The sequence below is a fragment of the Procambarus clarkii genome, chromosome 73, assembly GCF_040958095.1.
Source record: "Procambarus clarkii isolate CNS0578487 chromosome 73, FALCON_Pclarkii_2.0, whole genome shotgun sequence".
Taxonomy (NCBI): domain Eukaryota; kingdom Metazoa; phylum Arthropoda; class Malacostraca; order Decapoda; family Cambaridae; genus Procambarus; species Procambarus clarkii.
The window spans coordinates 24248040-24267955 of record NC_091222.1 but is presented as its reverse complement, the minus strand read 5'-3'; the positions used below and the strand labels follow the sequence as shown (position 1 = coordinate 24267955).

The 19916-nt window shown below is 41.1% G+C and overlaps 1 protein-coding gene across 2 annotated transcripts in view; it reads left to right on the top strand.

Annotated features, from left to right (window-relative positions):
• LOC123774181 (quinone oxidoreductase-like protein 2 homolog) overlaps positions 1 to 19916 on the top strand; it is a 117329-nt gene that overhangs the window by 14258 nt on the left and 83155 nt on the right. For both annotated transcript variants that reach the window (XM_045768327.2, XM_045768326.2), the window contains exon 3: positions 8750 to 8811. In XM_045768327.2, coding sequence (XP_045624283.1) covers positions 8750 to 8811 — 62 coding nt within the window. The remainder of the gene's footprint in view (positions 1 to 8749; positions 8812 to 19916) is intronic.

The window sequence follows — 19916 nt, the reverse complement described above, 5'->3', positions numbered from 1 at the left end:
ACTGTTTGTGGTGTTATTACGCTATATACACACATTATATATAAATATCTACCTGTTTTATTCACCATACCTGTACAGGTAAACTGGTATGGTGCCCAAAGACCATCGTGATCATCAGTAAACATGATAAATCGTGCAGACGACGCCACCGCCCTCACCAAAATGGCGGCTCCCAACCTACTCCTCTTGCTGTTTATACCCTCTATACACACGTTATATATAAGTATCTACATTTGTGTTCACCATAGTGAACCACTAAGCTGGTATGGTGAGTGCAGTCAATAAAAGATGACCACACACAGTCAGAAGACAACCCCACTACCCTCCCTCCCACAGCATTACTCCTCCCTACATGGAGCACAGCGCTAAATATCACCACAATCCTGCTATTATCAGAACCCTAGTCAGTTTTATCACAGTCAAGGGTCTTCTGTAATAATATCATCGCTACATAATAGCATGTACAAGTATATTATGGCATTTTTAGGCAATGCTGTGGTCACAAGCTGAACAGCAGTGCTGTGAGCTCATGCTGTGTGCGTCAGGCTTGGTAGTTTACTCCATACTGAGGCCCCTAACACCCAGGAATTTGGCCCACGATTTTTTTTTTTAAATGGCGTCTGTTTACAAGAGCCGTGATGAAGGTGTGTGTTCCGCACGAGGCAGAAACAAATGGGCAAAGTTTCTTTCACCCTGAATGCCCCTGTTACCTAGCAGTAAATAGGTACCTGGGAGTTAGTCAGCTGTCACGGGCTGCTTCCTGGGGGTGGAGGCCTGGTCGAGGACTGGGCCGCGGGGACACTAAAGCCCCGAAATCATCTCAAGATAACCTCTCAAGATAACCCCGTGTATCCACGGGCCGTTTAAATCTTGCATAGTACTCCAAAGCATCATATGATGTGATGTGCAATTTACTGCAAGTCGGTCAAAGCATCATATGATGCGATGCGCAATTTAAGGGTTAATTAACCACTGCACTGCGCACCTGGTTTCGGCAAAAACTTCATAGTGCAATTGTCAAGGATATATTTTTCTTGTTTTTATAAATGTTCAGGTAAAGTTAATGTCAAAATGTTTACAAACTCAACCATTTTCATTTCAAAATACACAGAGTTATGAAAACATTCAAATATAGCCTAATTAAAAGAAAATAGCACAACTCGGAGAGTGCCTTGGGGTGCTCTGCGCAGTACAGTGGTTAACCGACTTGGCCATGATAGGCTTCAAGATGATTTTCATTGATACATCATGTCATTGTGAATTAAGAGAATAATATGAAATTTAATGTATATGTAAAATATACAGTAAATAAATATGTAATTCTTAAAATTAAATGAGAACAAATAACAATTTGAATTCATGTTGAGAGTTAAAAAATGATTGACAATTTTTAATTGATGCATATGTAGAAACTAGTTTTAGCAACAGTAAATGCCAAAACTCTGCCGAAATTCAAAATCCAGCTCGATAAAATCAGGACAAATGGGGAAACCTTTGGCAAGCTGCCAGCTTCCTGTCACCATTGAGGCTACTAGAGAGATAGTGGCTCTCGGGTAAATTCAGGTAGAAATGAATTTTTCAATTGTAGATGAGATATAGCAAATTTGAACAATTATTTATATAATGATTGAAAAATTTTATTTCTCGCTTTTCAGTGCTCATGAGAGTTGAGTAATATATTTGTTTAAGAGATCAAATAATAACTGGCAAGTTATTCTCGGTGACTGGACGAGAAATAATAAGTTTTGATTAATTGTGTTGGATTAAATAACCAATAAATTCCAGTTGAGGCTAGTGCTAGGCGGTGTTCCCGGACAACGCGATATTTCATGAGAGTTTTGCCAGGGGTCTATATTTTATTTAATTTACTTACCTTTTGCTGTTTGTATGTTATTAAATATTAATTTATTCTTTTACTCTTGTGTTTCATATCATTCATTCTCCATTTGCCTACCGTTGGTTTATGAATACATTTACACTGTGCTGAGACATAGCCACTGTGAGAGAGAAATGGTTTGCTTTATAGTGTGGGGAGAAGCATAACAGTAAGAATATTAGGGGTTCGACTGAAGGAGAGCCTTTCAAATTGGCGACGTTGTATGTGAAGTGCCTTTGTTGAGGGGTAAGCATAGGAGTTCATTACCCCGATAGCAGTGCCTGCAGGTGACCAGGGCATTTCTAATATGAAGACAAGTGAGGCGTGCCATCTTTGGCGAGAAGTGGCCATCGTAAGGACTTGGCTTTATCCCACTCCTCATAATGGGTGAGACTTGATGAGTGACCCCTCTGCCGGAACAACCGTGGACATCTTCAAGAGAAAACTGGACTGTTTTCTAAGAGAAGTTCTGGATCAGCCAGGCTGTGGTGGGTATGTGGCTCTGAGGGCCGCTCCAAGCAACAGCCTGGTGGACCAAACTCTCAGAAGTCGAGCCTGGCCTCGGGCCTGGCTTGGGGAGTAGAAGAACTCCCAGAACCCCATCAAGCAGATGTACCTTGTAACTAGGATCCTTGTTGGCAACTGACATGTGGAAGGGGAGAATGCATATTACACCATCTATTATTCCTGCCCTGCTATCAGCCTGCCCACTTTGCCACCAGCTCGTTCTGCTGCCTGCACGCCTGAATGCCTATCTGCCCCTCCCATCATACTTGCCAGCTCTCAGCCCGTCACCCGCAGCCTGGTCAGAGACCAGGCTGGGGGGATGTTGATACTTGGAATCAACACAGGTATCCACCCCTCCATGCACCTCACTCTTATCTGCCTGCCCACCCACTGCCCCCTTCGTCAACTGCCCACCCACTGCCCCCCTCGTCATCTGCCCACCCACTCTGCCAACCATCTGCCTGCCCTGCCAACCATCTGCCTGCCCTGCCACCCACCCACCTGCCTGCCTGCCCTGCCACCCACCCACCTGCCTGCCCTGCCACTCATCTGCCTGCCCTGCTACACACCTGCCTGCCCTGCCACCCATCTGCCTGCCTGCCCACGGGGCCACCTACCAACATACTGCTGCCCACCTACCTGCTATCCACATGTTCTTCCCCCATATGATTCTAAAGAGTGCTGCTCCTTTAGTGAAAGATTTTCTTGACTTTTAGCTTTAATACAAACTTGCATATTTTTTGTGCATATTTTTCCACCGAAAACTTTAAAAAATTTGCTTAATAAGAAGGAATGTTTTAAGAGACTGACCAGCATTTCACATGACAGGAACCAAGTGAATAAAATCAAAAGAATATCACTATGAATACAGCAACACCTATACATACCAGGGGGATCTTTTTAGTAAGAGAAAAAGAATGGCAAGAAGTGTCCAAAATCAACCATCAACACTGTCAAATACTAGACAGGACACATAATGTAACACCCCTACCAGAACCACAGATAATGCTTTATGAAGCTTTTATGAAGATGTAGTCAAGCTTGGCCTCAGGCTGGGCTTAGGGAGTATCTTCTTGAGGTTAACTTGAGATGATTTCGGGGCTTTAGTGTCCCTGCGGCCCGGTCCTCGATCAGGCCTCCATCCCCAGGAAGCAGCCGGTGACAGCTGACTAACACCCAGGTACCTATTTTACTGCTAGGTAACAGGGGCATAGGGTGAAAGAAACTCTGCCCATTGTTTCTCGCCGGCGCCCGGGATCGAACCCAGGACCACAGGATCACAAGTCCAGTGTGCTGTCCGCTCGGCCGACCGGCTCCCTTCGTAGAAGAACTCCTAGAACCCCCATCAAACAAGTATCAATAACACAAAGTAAAATACTCAGCACTTCCACAAATACGATAATGTCTTTCGTATATGCCAACTTACAAGGTATCAAAACACGCAAAACAAAGTCCACTTTATAACTCGTCTCCTAAATGAGGCAAACGCAAGGTTTGTTTCTCAAAATCTTCTTTAGACTAATCCTTTCTTCCCCAAGCATGTAACCTTGCCTCTATTTCACTGTACTATCACCCATCATCATCACATGCTATGGTGTTATGGCTGTAGTGATGATGATGGGTGGTGGTCTAGTGAAACTATCAGAGGACAGTGTTCAAGAAGTTTGACGAAGAGGAAGCCTGAAATTTTCCAGTGTCCCGAAGAATTCAATCAACAGGCCAAGTATTTGTGTATTCCATGGTTACTCTAGTACAGTATTTACATGTTCCAAGGTTACTCTAGTATTTACATGTTCCAAGGTTACTCTAGTATTTACATGTTCCAAGGTTACTCTAGTATTTACATGTTCCAAGGTTACTGTAGTATTTACATGTTCCAAGGTTACTCTAGTATGTACGTGTTCCAAGGTTACTGTAGTATTTACATGTTCCAAGGTTACTCTAGTATTTACATGTTCCAAGGTTACTGTAGTATTTACATGTTCCAAGGTTACTGTAGTATTTACATGTTCCAAGGTTACTCTAGTATGTACGTGTTCCAAGGTTACTGTAGTATTTACATGTTCCAAGGTTACTCTAGTATTTACATGTTCCAAGGTTACTCTAGTATTTACATGTTCCAAGGTTACTGTAGTATTTACATGTTCCAAGGTTACTCTAGTATTTACATGTTCCAAGGTTACTCTAGTATGTACGTGTTCCAAGGTTACTGTAGTATTTACATGTTCCAAGGTTACTCTAGTATGTACGTGTTCCAAGGTTACTGTAGTATTTACATGTTCCAAGGTTACTCTAGTATTTACATGTTCCAAGGTTACTCTAGTATTTACATGTTCCAAGGTTACTCTAGTATTTACATGTTCCAAGGTTACTCTAGTATTTACATGTTCCAAGGTTACTGTAGTATTTACATGTTCCAAGGTTACTGTAGTATTTACATGTTCCAAGGTTACTGTAGTATTTACATGTTCCAAGGTTACTGTAGTATTTACATGTTCCAAGGTTACTGTAGTATTTACATGTTCCAAGGTTACTGTAGTATTTACATGTTCCAAGGTTACTGTAGTATTTACATGTTCCAAGGTTACTCTAGTATTTACATGTTCCAAGGTTACTGTAGTATTTACATGTTCCAAGGTTACTGTAGTATTTACATGTTCCAAGGTTACTCTAGTATTTACATGTTCCAAGGTTACTGTAGTATTTACATGTTCCAAGGTTACTCTAGTATTTACATGTTCCAAGGTTACTGTAGTATTTACATGTTCCAAGGTTACTCTAGTATTTACATGTTCCAAGGTTACTCTAGTATGTACGTGTTCCTAGGTAACTAGTATTTACATATTCCAAGGTTACTCTAGTATTTCTTCTTCACGATACGTGCAGTTGGTATGAAGAGTTTTCCTTTCGATGACTGCACAAGTGGTGATGTTGAAAGATGCGTCACTCACAGTCGCACATCAATGTTCATAATTTGACAGAGATTGAAAGTTTTGATGTCTTCAATTTGTGTGAGGATAATGAGAAAAATAAACATGAGTGGAAGTGGACTCAGGATGGCAAAGATGAGGAGTTGTGTTAATGTTGGTATCAAAGTGTTGCTGTTTTATGAAAAGTGTGTTGTTTAGTCAAGAGACTGAGTTTGTGAGTCGAAGTATGTTTGGGAGTTAGTTGCAGGTCAGATACGTTAGGGTAGATTATGGTAGGGTAAGTTGGAATACATTTAGTAATATGAGGTTAATGTGTATAAGGTTAGGTTAGGTTTGGGTAGGTTAGTTGAAGATGAGTTGTCATATTATGGATTTTTACGTCTGGGATGTGATTACATCGGTCTTCTTTGACATGCCAGTAGTACAGCATGTTGAATATCTGGGAGTGGTTGGAGGATGTGTCGTGGGAGAGTGTGGTTTTTCAGTCAAAGTGCCAGGTTGCTGGGAGGTTTGTACAGCTGGTGGTTTCTTACTCTTGGTGCTGGTGGTTGTGGTTTGTGGCAAGTCAGCCTGGGGAGTGACTTGGGTAAGGCGTGCTAAGGAGTTGACCAGACCACACACTAGAAGGTGAAGGGACGACGATGTTTCGGTCCGTCCTGGACCATTCTCAAGTCGATTGTCTGTTCAATCGACTTGAGAATGGTCCAGGACGGACCGAAACGTTGTCGTCCCTTCACCTTCTAGTGTGTGGTCTGGTCAACATACTTTAGCCACGTTATTGTGACTCTTCGCCTGCGTGCTAAGGAGTTATTTAGAAGTTTTCCAACAGCAGTTCAAACGATTTGTATACAGCAATGGTAGCTGTGTTAGGGCGGATGTCATTGTTCGTAGATGTCGATGGGATGTCTGTTGGGTCAGCCTCGGGGATGGGTTGTGTGTGTGTAACTTACACTAAGTAACTTGTGTAAAGAATGTAGTTAGGAGTCAGTCCAGCATCTTTTCTAGTGCATTTTCAGTGTGTGTGACAAGAGTTTCAACAAGCTTGTTATATATACAGTACTGTATTTCGATTTATTTTCATTTTGATTTAATTATTTTCTGTGATATTGCATTGGAATTTAGCTGTGTTGTTTACCATACTGTTCATTTCTTGAGTATAAGTATAGATGCCACTTGTGACAGGTAAAAACATGTATTTAAAAAAAAAACAGCTCCATCTGTTGCACGTAAGAGCAACTCACGCTATACTAAATATGTTACAATTCCATTTCAATGTTTCCAATTTCATTGATAAATTGAATTTTCATAGATTTCAAATTATTTTGATTTTGATTTAATTATTTTGTGACACTGTGTTGGAATTGAGCTTTGTTGTTTACCTTACTGTTCATTTCGTGAGTATAGTTTATTTTTTTTTATTTTTTCATTGTTTTTATTTTGTTTTTTAATTTTTTTCTTATATTTCAGTGATAGGAACATCAAATCATTTGATGTTCCCAATTTTCTGATGGAAACATCAGATCATTTGGAAATGCATTGGACGAATGAGTGGGGAGGACAAGGGGACAGGAGTGGGGGATGGTACTGAGGATGACAGGCTAAGGGAGGGGGAAATAATGGGGACAGGGAGGTGGGGATGGTGGGGACGAGGGGACGGGGGAGAGGGTAATGATAGGGGGGACGGGGAAGTGGGAGATGGAGGAGAGTACGAGGGGACGGTGGAGTGGGGAATAGTTAGAAGGACGAGGGGATGGTGGAGTGGGGGATGGTGGGGAGGACACAGGGATGGGGAGGGGGGAGGAAATGGTGGGGAGGACTGGGAGACAGGGAAAAAGTTGCTGTGGCTCAGCAACGCATGAGCCACAGCAACACGTTGCTGGGTACAGTTAGTATATATATATATATATATATATATATAATATATAATTTTTATAGTTTCTACTTCTCAAAATCTTCTTTACACATCATTTCTCAAGAATGGAACTTTGCCTCTATTTCACTGTACTATCACCCATCATCATCACATGCTGTGGTGTTATTATGGCTGTAGTGATGATGATGGGTGGTGGTCTAGTGAAACTCAGAGCACAACGTGTTCAAGAAGTTTGACGAAGAAGAGAAAGCCTGAAACTTTTCCAGTGTCCCGAAGGATTCAACCAATGGACACAGTATTTGCGTGCTCCAAGGTTACTCTAGTATTTACATGTTTCAAGGTTACTCTAGTATTTACAAGTTCCAAAGTTACTCTAGTATTTACATGTTCCAAAGTTACTCTATTTCACTGTACAGTACTGTCACTAAGGTTTCATAAAGGTTACTCAGTATTTACATGTTCTAAGGTTACTCTAGCATTTAGATGTTCCAAGGTTACTCTAGTATTTGTTGGGAGCCCCATTGGCTTCCTGAAGCTATCATACACTGATCAGTGCTGTACTACTTAGCGCCATCGGTCGCAGAGTTCTATTTGCTTACCGGGACCATAAGCCAGAAACTGGTCCCCTCTTGAGAGGTGCAGGGAACGATGGCCTATGATCATTTACATTTAAAAGATATCATCTTTGCTACCACCTAGGGTAGGCAACCAGAAAGATTGGCAAATCAAAACAGACCACTGGGTTAAAAATGAGATTACAACCCCAAAATTGCAAAAAGAACTCTTCAACAATGAAAACAACTGAAATTTCATGTTGTCATTTCATGTTTCATGTCTCCTTGTTTGTTTGCTCCACGCACAGTCACTTGGGCTGGACGGTAGAACGATGGTCTCGATTCATGCAGGTTGGCATTCAATCCCTGACTGTCCAAGTGGTTGGGCACCATTCCTTTCCCCCGTCCCATCCCAAATTCTTATCCTGACATCCCTTCCAAATGCTATATAGTCGTAATGGCTTTCCCCTGATATTTCCATTTCATTCTATCTCAGTGAGATAGCTTCAGTGAGCCACAAAGGGTTTCCCCCAGAAATATGGGCTATGATGGATTTATATTTACCTATGTACTTCAGGGTTACAATATTTTGTAGATATTTCAGTACACTACTCTCTTGGCAAGATAAGTCATTAGCCATATCCACTATGCATTATAGTGAATGGTGAATGTAGGCTCATTGATTTTTTTCCTTGGGAAAGGGGGGGTGTTGCATTGGGTATGACTGGTTGAATGAAATCTGTTATGGAATGAATCTGTTTTGCTCCGTATAATTTGTTTAAGTGAAGATAGTGTATTCTCATGCAGAGGAAAAGAAAGGAACATCATTAATGGTTTGAGACCTAGATGTACTTGTATAGCTTTCATGTCAAAAGATATTAAAACACTGGAAGCTATATAGAATTGGAAATTATGAAGAATTTCTATATTAGATGTGTTAATTGCCTTATGGTGGTTATATTATGTAATAATGTATGCCTCCTCAGAATTGTATTTTATCTATTTACAGGTTAGAGTTGCTGTACATAGCTGTGGTGTTAATGCTTCTGATCTGCTAATGATGGAAAATAAGTAAGTTAATCAATAATTAATATCCTGTCTGAATAATCTGTCCTCTTAAAAATAACGTCGCTTTTGGGTGTTTGCCCGTATAGCCGAAAATGAACGTAATTAGAAAATGGAAAAAAAAAATGAAAATAAATTTGGGATTTTTTTCAACAACAGTAAGTTAAGGGTCCTCTGGTTGGTTAGGAGGGCAGGAAATTCTCATAAAGTTTCAAAACGTTATGAAAACCGTTAATTGAAAGTTTCCTCTCCTAACCTTTTTGAGTAAGCCGGAGAACTCGAGCAGAAAACGGGACAATACATAGCTTTCGTGAGCGGATTTCATTTCAAATTACGTCCATTTTTGGCTATAGCGCGCATACGAGCGAAAAGCGACGTTATTTTTAAGAGGACGGGTTGTCTGAGAGTGCTTGGAGGATAGAGTAAATGTGAAAATTCATTCCCTTATGAAGATTGTAAATACAGATGAGGAGATGATGACGTTTCAGTTTGTCCTGGACCATTATGAAGTCGATTGTGATAATGGTCCTGGACAGTCCACAATCGACTTGATTGTGGATGGACCGAAATGTCATTGTCCCCTCATTTTCTGGTGTGCGGTTTGATCAACATATTTTCAGCCACGTTATTGTGATCCATCATCTGCATTTGAAAATATAGTACTGTATACACAAATGTTTTAAATTTGACCAAGCCTGATTTATTCAAGTTAGGGATACATTGCAACCAGTGATTCATTTAGAATTAAGGGGGGCTAGAGTGAGTAGTGTGGGGGGGAAGTTGCTTGTAGCTTCCTGAAGCTACTTTGCTGAGATGGCCCCCCTTACTGATAGACCGCAATAGTTGTGGATTTGAGTTTGGTATTGTGGAGACCAGAGTCAGAATCTGGCCCCCATCAAAGAGGTGCAGAGAGCAGCTGTCACTTCACTGGGGAAGGCATCCAGAAAGTCTGTGAACCAATACAAACTACTGCTGGGTTTAAAGAGGCTGAGGCCTCACGACTTTCCAAACGAACTCCCCAACAATGTAAACAAATGATAAAAAATTGGTTGAAAGAAACATGCGTTCATTCGCCCCCACCTCTTCCACTTGCTTGGGCAGAGAGGCAGGCCAGGGCTGACACTGTCCACTGGCTCAAGCCCTCGGTTCCTCCACTGAAGGCACACTTTCCTGACATCTGCAGTAGGAGCCCCAGGGCTGTCAGTAAGACTTTGTCAACATCTCACATAATGGAGGACTTTGTCTTTGGTCATATGGTTTCTCGCTATCGTGGAGCTCTACTCTGAGTGTCTCCATTAAGGACATTGAGGCACTGCTCTGGGCCTGGTGCGAGCACTTTAATATGTGCTGTTGTGTCATTGGCAGCTTTGTTGAAGCTGTACGCGGTCATACTTTGGGGGGCAGCAGCTGCATTCTATGCTGCAAGCCTTGCCTGCTTGATACCTGCTTGATGGGGTTCTGGGAGTTCTTCTACTCCCCAAGCCCGGCCTGAGGCCAGGCTCGACCTGTGAGAGTTTGGTCCACCAGGCTGTTGCTTGGAGCGGCCCGCAGGGCCACATACCCACCACAGCCCGGCTGATCCGGGACTTCTCTTAGAAAACAGTACAGTTTTCTCTTGAAGATGTCCACGGCTGTTCCAGCAATATTTCTTATAGTCGCTGGGAGGACGTTGAACAACTGCGGACCTCTGATGTTTATACAGTGCTCTCTGATTATGCCTATGGCACCTCTGCTCTTCACTGGTTCAATCTTGCATTTTCTTCCATATTGTTCACTCCAGTACGTTGTTATTTTACTGTGTAGATTTGGGACCTGGCCCTCAAATGTTGACAGGCTGCCTTAGCCCAGCCTGTAGAATCAGCTTGGGCCCCTGGCCCTCTTGTCCACCTCTCCTTGTCTGTGGGGAGCCCCTATGGCTCCCTGGAGCTACCAGACTAATATGTGATACATTTGACCGGAGCATTAATCTATGAAGTTCAGCCTACCGAGGACCACGATCCAGACCCTGGCCCCCCTCAGAGAGGTGCAGGGAGTAATGACCCTGGAAAACCCCCCTGTGGTTGGGGGTTTACCGTATCTACCATCGACCGGGGTTAAGCACACAGAAAGGTAGGCATAACAAAACAAACCCTACACGGTAAGAAAATTACAGCTAAAACCGAAAAGAGAGGCAGAACTCCCTCCAATCCTAAGGAAACAAACAAATGTCACACTCCACCGCTGTGCCGCTCATCCGTGCAGCCCTTCCCTCCCCGTGCCGGCTACCAACCCGTTCTCACACAAGACAGCACATATATGACTTAATGCTTAAAGTCAATATGTTGAATATGAATTAGTAAATATGTGATATATTCCCAGTTAGTTTTTTTACCAAGGCCCAAACTCTTCCTCACGTACCAATTTACGTGTCACAGTACCCGTCCGTCAACATAGATAGCAGAATATTCGTGATTGGCTCAATTATAAGGAAAATTGTAGTTTTCAGGTCCCACATGGGTTGTGAAATTTACCTACTATTGTCCATGCTCTTAGAATATTACAGATCAGCTACTTCCTATTGAAGGCTCGTAGTTTTGTTTTGAGAAATATTAGTTGTTCTTAGTAAATTATAATAAGCACTAAAAATTATTACATAGAATAACAGTCCTTCACCAATCAATATTATATACCATAGTTTGTGCTTTACAAATCTTTAAAGGATGTTTTGTAGGAACGCTAACAGAAAACGATGTTACGTTGGAATGTCTATGGGGTAAACTACTGCAAACAGGACGGTATTGTGTCTACTATACCTAGCTATATTGTCACCTACAGCCTGTTAGGTGGGAAAGGGGTCCAATACCACCCACAGGATGGGTATGAGGGTCACATCCACCCACAGGATGAGTATGGGGATCACATCCACCCACAGGAAGGGTATGGGGTCCAATACCACCCACAGGATGAGTATGGCGTCCACTACAACCCACAGGATGGGTATGGGGCTCCAACCACCCATAGAATGGGTATGGGGCTCCAACCACCCACTGGATGTGTATTGCGTCCATTGCCGCGCGTCGAGCTCGAAAACCGCAGCATTCATCTCAGAACCATGCCTATTTCACACAGATTCCTTAATAAACGTAAGAGTTTTATATGTCACAAGAAAGATAGAAATATAAGCTTCATTCTAAATACCTTACCATGGGCATATTTAAATTTAAAGCGAAGATACGTGTACTTTTATAATAGCCGAGCTTTAACCCCGGACAGATTGATCGACCGAGCAACTCTCTCTCAGAACAATGTTTATTTCACGTGAATTCGTTAATAAACATATATGTTTTATATGTCTCAAGAAAGGCAGACATATAAGCTTCACTTTAAACACTTTACCATGGACATATTTAAAGTTCTAATGAAGATACATGTATTTTAAAAATTACGGAGCTCCCACCCCGTACAGACTGAACGACAGAGCAACTCTCTCAGATCAATGTTTATTTCACGTAAATTCGTTAATAAACACAAATGTTTTATGTCTTAAGCAAGATAGAAATAAGAGCTTCATTTTAAATACATTACAATAGACATATTTATAGCTCAAGTGAAGATACATATGTTTTTATAGTAGCGCTCAGTAGCTTGTCGGGCATGGAGTGCAGACGCCTACGCACTTGCCGATATATTGTATAATTAACAAAGATACGCTAATAAAGCCTAAAATCTTATATGCCTCCAGAAAGATCGAGATATGAACATTATTATGATTTCACCAAATGAAATATATCATGTTCGAGAACAAAGATATATCAATTTTAACACTTTCCCGCTCTCCGCAAAGGTCACTCAGCCAACCGAATGTGCGCGCTGCGTTTTTATCGCTTAAGCGTAAAAACAAAAATGTGTATACTCTTTTTACTCTTCTGACCTTAGTTCTCATGCTACGTATTTCAATTTGGTACCAACGTGTTCGCAATAAAATTCTCTAGAAGAACATTAGTAAAATAAGTCACGAAACATATAGGGATACCAGCACCAAATAAATAACTACGTAGATGACTCGCCGTGAGCGCCCATCAGCAACAAAATGTTTTTACTCTTGGGATTGTAATCACCTCCACACTTGTTCTACAGCGTTAATTTTGGTATCAATGGACTCGCAATGAAATTCCCAACACGGTGATATGAATATAAGCGTAGAATAATGATGCAGCCCGCCCGCAAGAGTGTGGGAAGTGGTGAAATTGTTACCCGGTATCAGTGACGGGACGACGCACGGCGCTTTGAAAGTTTATACTTATTTCACTCTCATGACATTAATTTTCTATGTACGTCATTCATTTTTATGTCAATGTGTTCGCAATAGAATGTTCTATGTGCCCATAGGTAAAAAATATCAACAAAGCGTAAGTTAGAATAGCGACAAATATAAAACTACGCTGGAACATATCAGTGAGCGTCAAACACACACAAAATATTTTTACTTTTGTTATGTTTGTCAAGATTATACTTGTTGCACACAGTTATTTTTGGTTGTATATTGATCGGAATAAAATTCCCTAAACAGACATATGCATATAATACATGATATGGGGGAAGAATTACCAGTATAAACGGCTAAAGTCACCCACCTGCAACCCGTTCGGGACAAAATACCATTTGATCGAAGTTATCCACACCTTTCATGAACTTATTGTACCATGCAGCCTAGTGGTGAGAAAGAGAGCCTCATAGCGCGCAGTTTGAAACAAACCCAAAGTAAATCGGATAAAAATTGAATTTTATACAAATATTTTAAAAGTAGACATAACTTTATGTCCACTATGCGTTTACGTTAGACGAAACCGAACGCGCCGGCGCGTCCAGATAGCGCGAAAGTGTTAAATTAAGTTTCGACTCTTGCTCGGGCGAGAGAGAGGGAGCGACTCTCGCCCCATCTATTGGAGATTCTGTCCACTAAAGACCCAAAGCAACTCAAACCCTCCTAGCATTATTTAAGTAATGAAGTAATATGGTATATTTACTATAATGTGGGTGCTGAATGCAGAACATGAGAAAACATATATTTACTCCAAACTAATATAATTTCATTATGAAATAAGTAAATAAGTAGCATCAAAGGAAGTCGACGGTCCAAGCGTCAATGTTGTGGAGCGACTTATCCAAGATATATCGTTGTTTGGAAAGTGTTTGTTGGCATATCCAGTTGTCGCACTTCTCTGCACAAATTATCACAAATTTAAATTATAATGTTAACAAGTAGAATACGTATTTTTAATAAAATCTAACATAACTAGCCAGAAAACATTTAACATTTATTAAAAAAATATATGTTTGGAAGTTAAATCGACTTCATAGGACAATTGTTTTGTTATATCAACCAATATATCTTTGTTATATTGTTTTTGTTATATCAACCAATCCTTGTAAAAATTTATTGTATGTATGTACCTTACCTAAATAAAATTGTATTGTATTGTATTGTATATATACTCGTTATTCGTTGACATGCGTTCGCTACTTAAACTACCATGTACTGTACTTATGTAAAATCTCCCATGTCTCTTCGCTCATCTCACCGAACCCTACAGGCTCTTTGATATATTGTTTAATTAATTGAGCTTCACAAATAAAGCTTATAATTGTATATGTTATAAAAAAGGCAGAGCTTATTTTAGTTCATTTATTATGCACCCCATACCCATCCTATGAGCGATAGTGGAGTGTTACAGAGGCACATAATGGGCTCAGGGACTGAGCCCCACAATTCATATAGCCAAGCAAGTTATAATCTTGATAAGCTAGTTACAAAAGTCAATGCACATTGTCACATCAACAATGGGCTCGAGTCCGACCACAAGTACAGTTTATAATTTAAGCAACTGACATATATGGAGGGCTAGTGTCACAATTGATATGTTTATCCTACACATAACCCCCTCTCCCCCATCCAATGGGCAGCGGTGGATAGGTTACAATCAAGTCGTTTTTTGCGTTTTATTCAGAGATTAGATCTTATTGGGTGAGGAAAGATATTCATATTTTAAAGAAGGCTTCTTGGCTGATGCTCTCCATTGATGGAAAATATACAACCTTTTGAAAATCAATGTTAGTTTGATCTAGATATTGTAATTAACAAAAGTATTTATGTCATCTGAAAGGTAGAAATATAGGCTACATTTAAAATCCTTTGTCATATATATAACTAAAGTGAAAACGAAGATATATGCGTTTTGATAGTTACTTGATGGCTAGCTCTGAGAGTGTGAAGCCCTGCACACCAGCCAATAAATTGTATAATTAGTTTCCATATATTTTAATTAATCTTAAAAATCTATATGTCAGAAGAAAGGAAGATGTAGCCGTTAATGTGACAACATTTAAAAATATATATATCTTAAGTTAAATAAATAATACCACCTTATTGCCGGTGTCCGGACACATGAAAATTACCTAGGTATCAGTATCCAGCCAGGCGGGGATCACAGGCTGCTCAATACTGATAAATTATGTAATGCACTACTTGTGGTCCATCTCGAACCCATTTATGATGTGACGACTTATAGTGAATTTTGTAACTAGCTCATCAAGATTGTAACTTGCTTAGCTAAATGAATTGTGGGGTTCGGTCCATTCATTTTCTTTCTTTATTATGCACCCCATAATACACATCCCGTGGGCGGTGGTGTAAAGGATTACAGAGGCACATAATCGGTTCAGGAACTGAACCCTCTAGTTTGTTTAGCTAAGCAAATAACAATCTTTTGACGCTAGTTACAAAATTATTAATGTACACATACTTATGCATACATGTACATATTCATACGTATACATATATACATACACATAAATATTTAATCACCACCACAAATACACACATCAGTAATCTTTTGTGTCACAAGTGATTCAACAAGAGGCTCACAACAGTCACTATACAAGGCACTTTACATTTATGGTGAGTCACACAGTTACTAGTCTTGCTGCACACCCACCCAACTGGGCGGCAGCTTTACAGTCATGTGCTCCACACCCACCCAACTGGGCGGCAGCTTTACAGTCATGTGCTCCACACCCACCCAACTGGGCGGCAGCTTTACAGTCATGTGCTCCACACCCACCCAACTGGGCGGCAGCTTTACAGTCATGTGTATGCATTACCTACAGTAAGCAAATTTTGGATACTTCGCTAAGATTTCGGGCAGCACATCATTATGAATGAAGTACTTACACATTTCATGGACACTATTGATGTTATCTTTAAATTCCGCGATTTTTCACATTCCATTATATAATGACGCAAAGTATGCGAATAGTTCTGCTGACAGAGTTTACATTTAGTCAAATCTACATCATCAGATGTTACAAACTCCCAGAGGTACTTGTAGCTGAGCCTAAACCTAGCAGTGGTAACATCTAGAAGTCTGCTAACATTATTGGATGACCCATAGACGAGCGATTCATCAAAGTTTATACAATATTGTGAAATTGAGAGTCAGTGTAGTAACATAAATTGGTAAATCATAAATATTGTAAGTTAAGAATCTGATGCATGTGTGTGTTGGGGGGGGGGGGGTTATACCCTTGGTAAGCGAGAGTGGAAAGTAACCTTAGACGTACTGCGGTCAATGTGGGGGGAAGGGGGGAGTTGTAGGGAGGGTGGGAGAGTCAAATCCACCCTCCAACATCTGGGTATAGTACCAGCAGCCTCCACAACACTCCATCAGCCTCCAGCTGATGCTTGTAGATGCCTCATCTAACCTCACCTATGTCACACATTAACCTACAGTTCCTGTGATAATTAAACTCCTCCTCACAGTGGCGTCTCACCAATATAAACTGTATTGGATTTTGTCCCGAAATAGCTATATGCTGACTGGACGTGTATGTATGTATGTATGTATGTATGTATGTATGGATGGATGGATGGATGGATGTATGTATGTATGTATGTATGTATGTATGTATGTATGTATGTATGTATGTATGTATGGATGGATGGATGGATGGATGTATGTATGTATGTATGTATGTATGTATGTATGTATGTATGTATGTATGTATGTATGTATGTATGTATGTATGCATGCATGCATGCATGTATGTATGTATGTATGTATGTATGAATGGATAGATGGATGGATGTATGTATGTACGCATGCATGCATGTATGCATGTATGTATGTATGTATGTATGTATGTATGCATGTATGTATGTATGTATGTATGTATGTATGTATGTATGTATGTATGTATGTATGTATGTATGCATGCATGTATGAATGGATAGATGGATGGATGTATGTATGTACGCATGCATGCATGTATGCATGTATGTATGTATGTATGTATGTATGTATGTATGCATGTATGTATGTATGTATGTATGTATGTATGTATGTATGTATGTATGTATGGATAGATGGATGGATGTATGTATGTATGTACGCATGCATGCATGTATGTATGTATGTAATGTATGTATGTATGTATGTATTTATATACGCATGTATATACGCATGTATTTATATACGCATGTATGTATGTATGTATGTACTCACCTAATTGTACTCACCTAATTGTGCTTGCGGGGTTGAGCTTTGGCTCTTTGGTCCCGCCTCTCAACTGTCAATCAACTGGTGTACAGATTCCTGAGCCTACTGGGCTCTATCATATCTACATTTGAAACTGTGTATGGAGTCAGCCTCCACCACATCACTTCCTAGTGCATTCCATTTATTAACTACTCTGACACTGAAAAAATTCTTTCTAACGTCTCTGTGGCTCGTCTGGGTACTAAGTTTCCACCTGTGTCCCCTTGTTCGTGTCCCACCCGTGCTGAAGAGTTTGTCTTTGTCCACCCTGTCAATTCCCCTGAGAATTTTGTAGGTGGTTATCATGTCTCCCCTTACTCTTCTGTTTTCCAGGGATGTGAGGTTCAGCTCCTTTAGCCTTTCCTCGTAGCTCAATCCTCTCAGTTCCGGGACGAGCCTGGTGGCATACCGCTGAATCTTCTCTAACTTTGTCTTGTGTTTAACTAGGTATGGACTCCAGGCTGGAGCTGCATACTCCAGGATTGGTCTTACATAAGTGGTATACAGGGTTCTGAAAGATTCCTTACACAAGTTTTTGAAGGCAGTTCTTATGTTGGCCAGTCTAGCATATGCCGCTGATGATATTCTTTTGATGTGGGCCTCTGGGGACAGGTTCGGTGTGATATCAACCCCCAGATCCTTCTCTCTATTTGATTCTTGCAGGATTTCCCCTCCCAGATGATACCTTGTGTTCAGCCTCCTGCTCCCTTCGCCTAATTTCATCACCTTACACTTTCCAGAGTTGAACTTCAGCAGCCATTTTCTAGACCATTCCTCCAGTTTATCCAGGTCATCCTGTAGTCTCTGTCTATCTTCATCCGTTTCTCGTAATTTTTGCATCATCAGCAAACATCGAGAGGAATGAGTCTATACCCTCTGGAAGATCGTTCACATATATTAGAAACAGGATGGGTCCAAGTACTGAGCCCTGTGGGACTCCGCTGGTGACATCTCGCCACTCTGATGTCTTCCCCCTCACAGTTACTCGCTGTTTCCTGTTGCTTAAGTACTCCCTTATCCACTGGAGCACCTTCCCTTTTACTCCTGCCTGTTGCTCCAACTTTTTTAACAGCCTTTTATGGGGTACTGTGTCAAAGGCTTTTTGGCAATCCAGGAAAATGCAGTCGGCCCACCCTTCTCTTTCCTGCCTAATTTTCGTTGCCTGGTCATAAAATTCTATTAAACCTGTGAGGCACGATCTACCATCTCTGAACCCATGTTGGTGGTGCGTTACAAAGTTATTTCCCTCCAGATTCTCTACGAGCCTTTTCCTCACGATCTTCTCCAGCACCTTGCATGGTATACAAGTTAAGGAAACTGGCCTGTAATTCAGTGCCTCTTGCCTGTCACCCTTTTTGTATATTGGGACCACGTTAGCTGTCTTCCAACTTTCTGGTAAGTCTCCTGTTTCCAGTGACCTGTTATACACCATAGAGAGTGGCACACTTAGTGCTTCTGCACCTTCCTTTAGTATCCATGGTGAGATTCTACCAGGCCCAACAGCCTTTGTCACATTTAGCTCCAGCAGACACCTTTTGACCTCATCACTGGTGAGGTCAAATTCCTCCAAGGTTGCTTGGTTTGCCGCCTCCTCATTTAGTGCAGGGGCTTCTCCTTGTTCTATTGTGAAGACCTCCTGGAATCTCTTGTTGAGTTCTTCACACACCTCCTTGTCATTCTCTGTGTATCTGTTCTCCCCTTTCCGCAGCTTCATCACTTGTTCCTTCACTGCTGTTTTCCTCCTGATTTGGCTGTGGAGCAGCTTTGGTTGGGTCTTGGCTTTACTCGCGATGTCATTTTCAAACTGTCTCTCTGCTTCCCTCCTCACTCTGATGTACTCATTTCTGGCCCTCTGGCATCTCTCCCTGCTCTCTGGTGTTCTGTTATTTCTGTAGTTTCTCCATGTTCTTTTGCTCAGTTGTTTCGCTACCTTACATTCCTGGTTGAACCATGGGTTTTTCTGTTGTTTTTCGTTTTTCTCCTTTTGGACGGGGATAAACCTGTCTGCAGCTTCCTGGCACTTTTGGGTGACAATATTCATCATGACCTGCACATTCTTGTCTCTAAGTTCTGTTTCCCATGGTATTCCCCTGAGGAAGTTCCTCATCTCGTCATATTTTCCTCTTCGGTAATTCAGTCTTTTCCCCTCCACTCCCATCCTTGGATAGGTTATCCCTACCTCCACCAAGTACTCAAAGGTCAGTACACTGTGGTCACTCATTCCTATGGGGGCTTCAACTTTGACTTCCCTTATTTCTGACTCATTCAGGGTGAATATTAAGTCGAGTCTAGCTGGTTCATCATTGCCTCTCATTCTTGTGGGTTCCTTGACATGCTGGCTCAGAAAATTCCTTGTTGCCACTTCCAAGAGTTTAGCTCGCCACGTATCTGCACCACCATGTGGGTCCCCATTCTCCCATGTATGTATGTATGTATGCATGCATGTATGTATGTATGTATGTATGTATGTATGTATGTATGTATGCATGCATGCATGCATGCATGTATGTATGTATGTATGTATGTATGTATGTATGT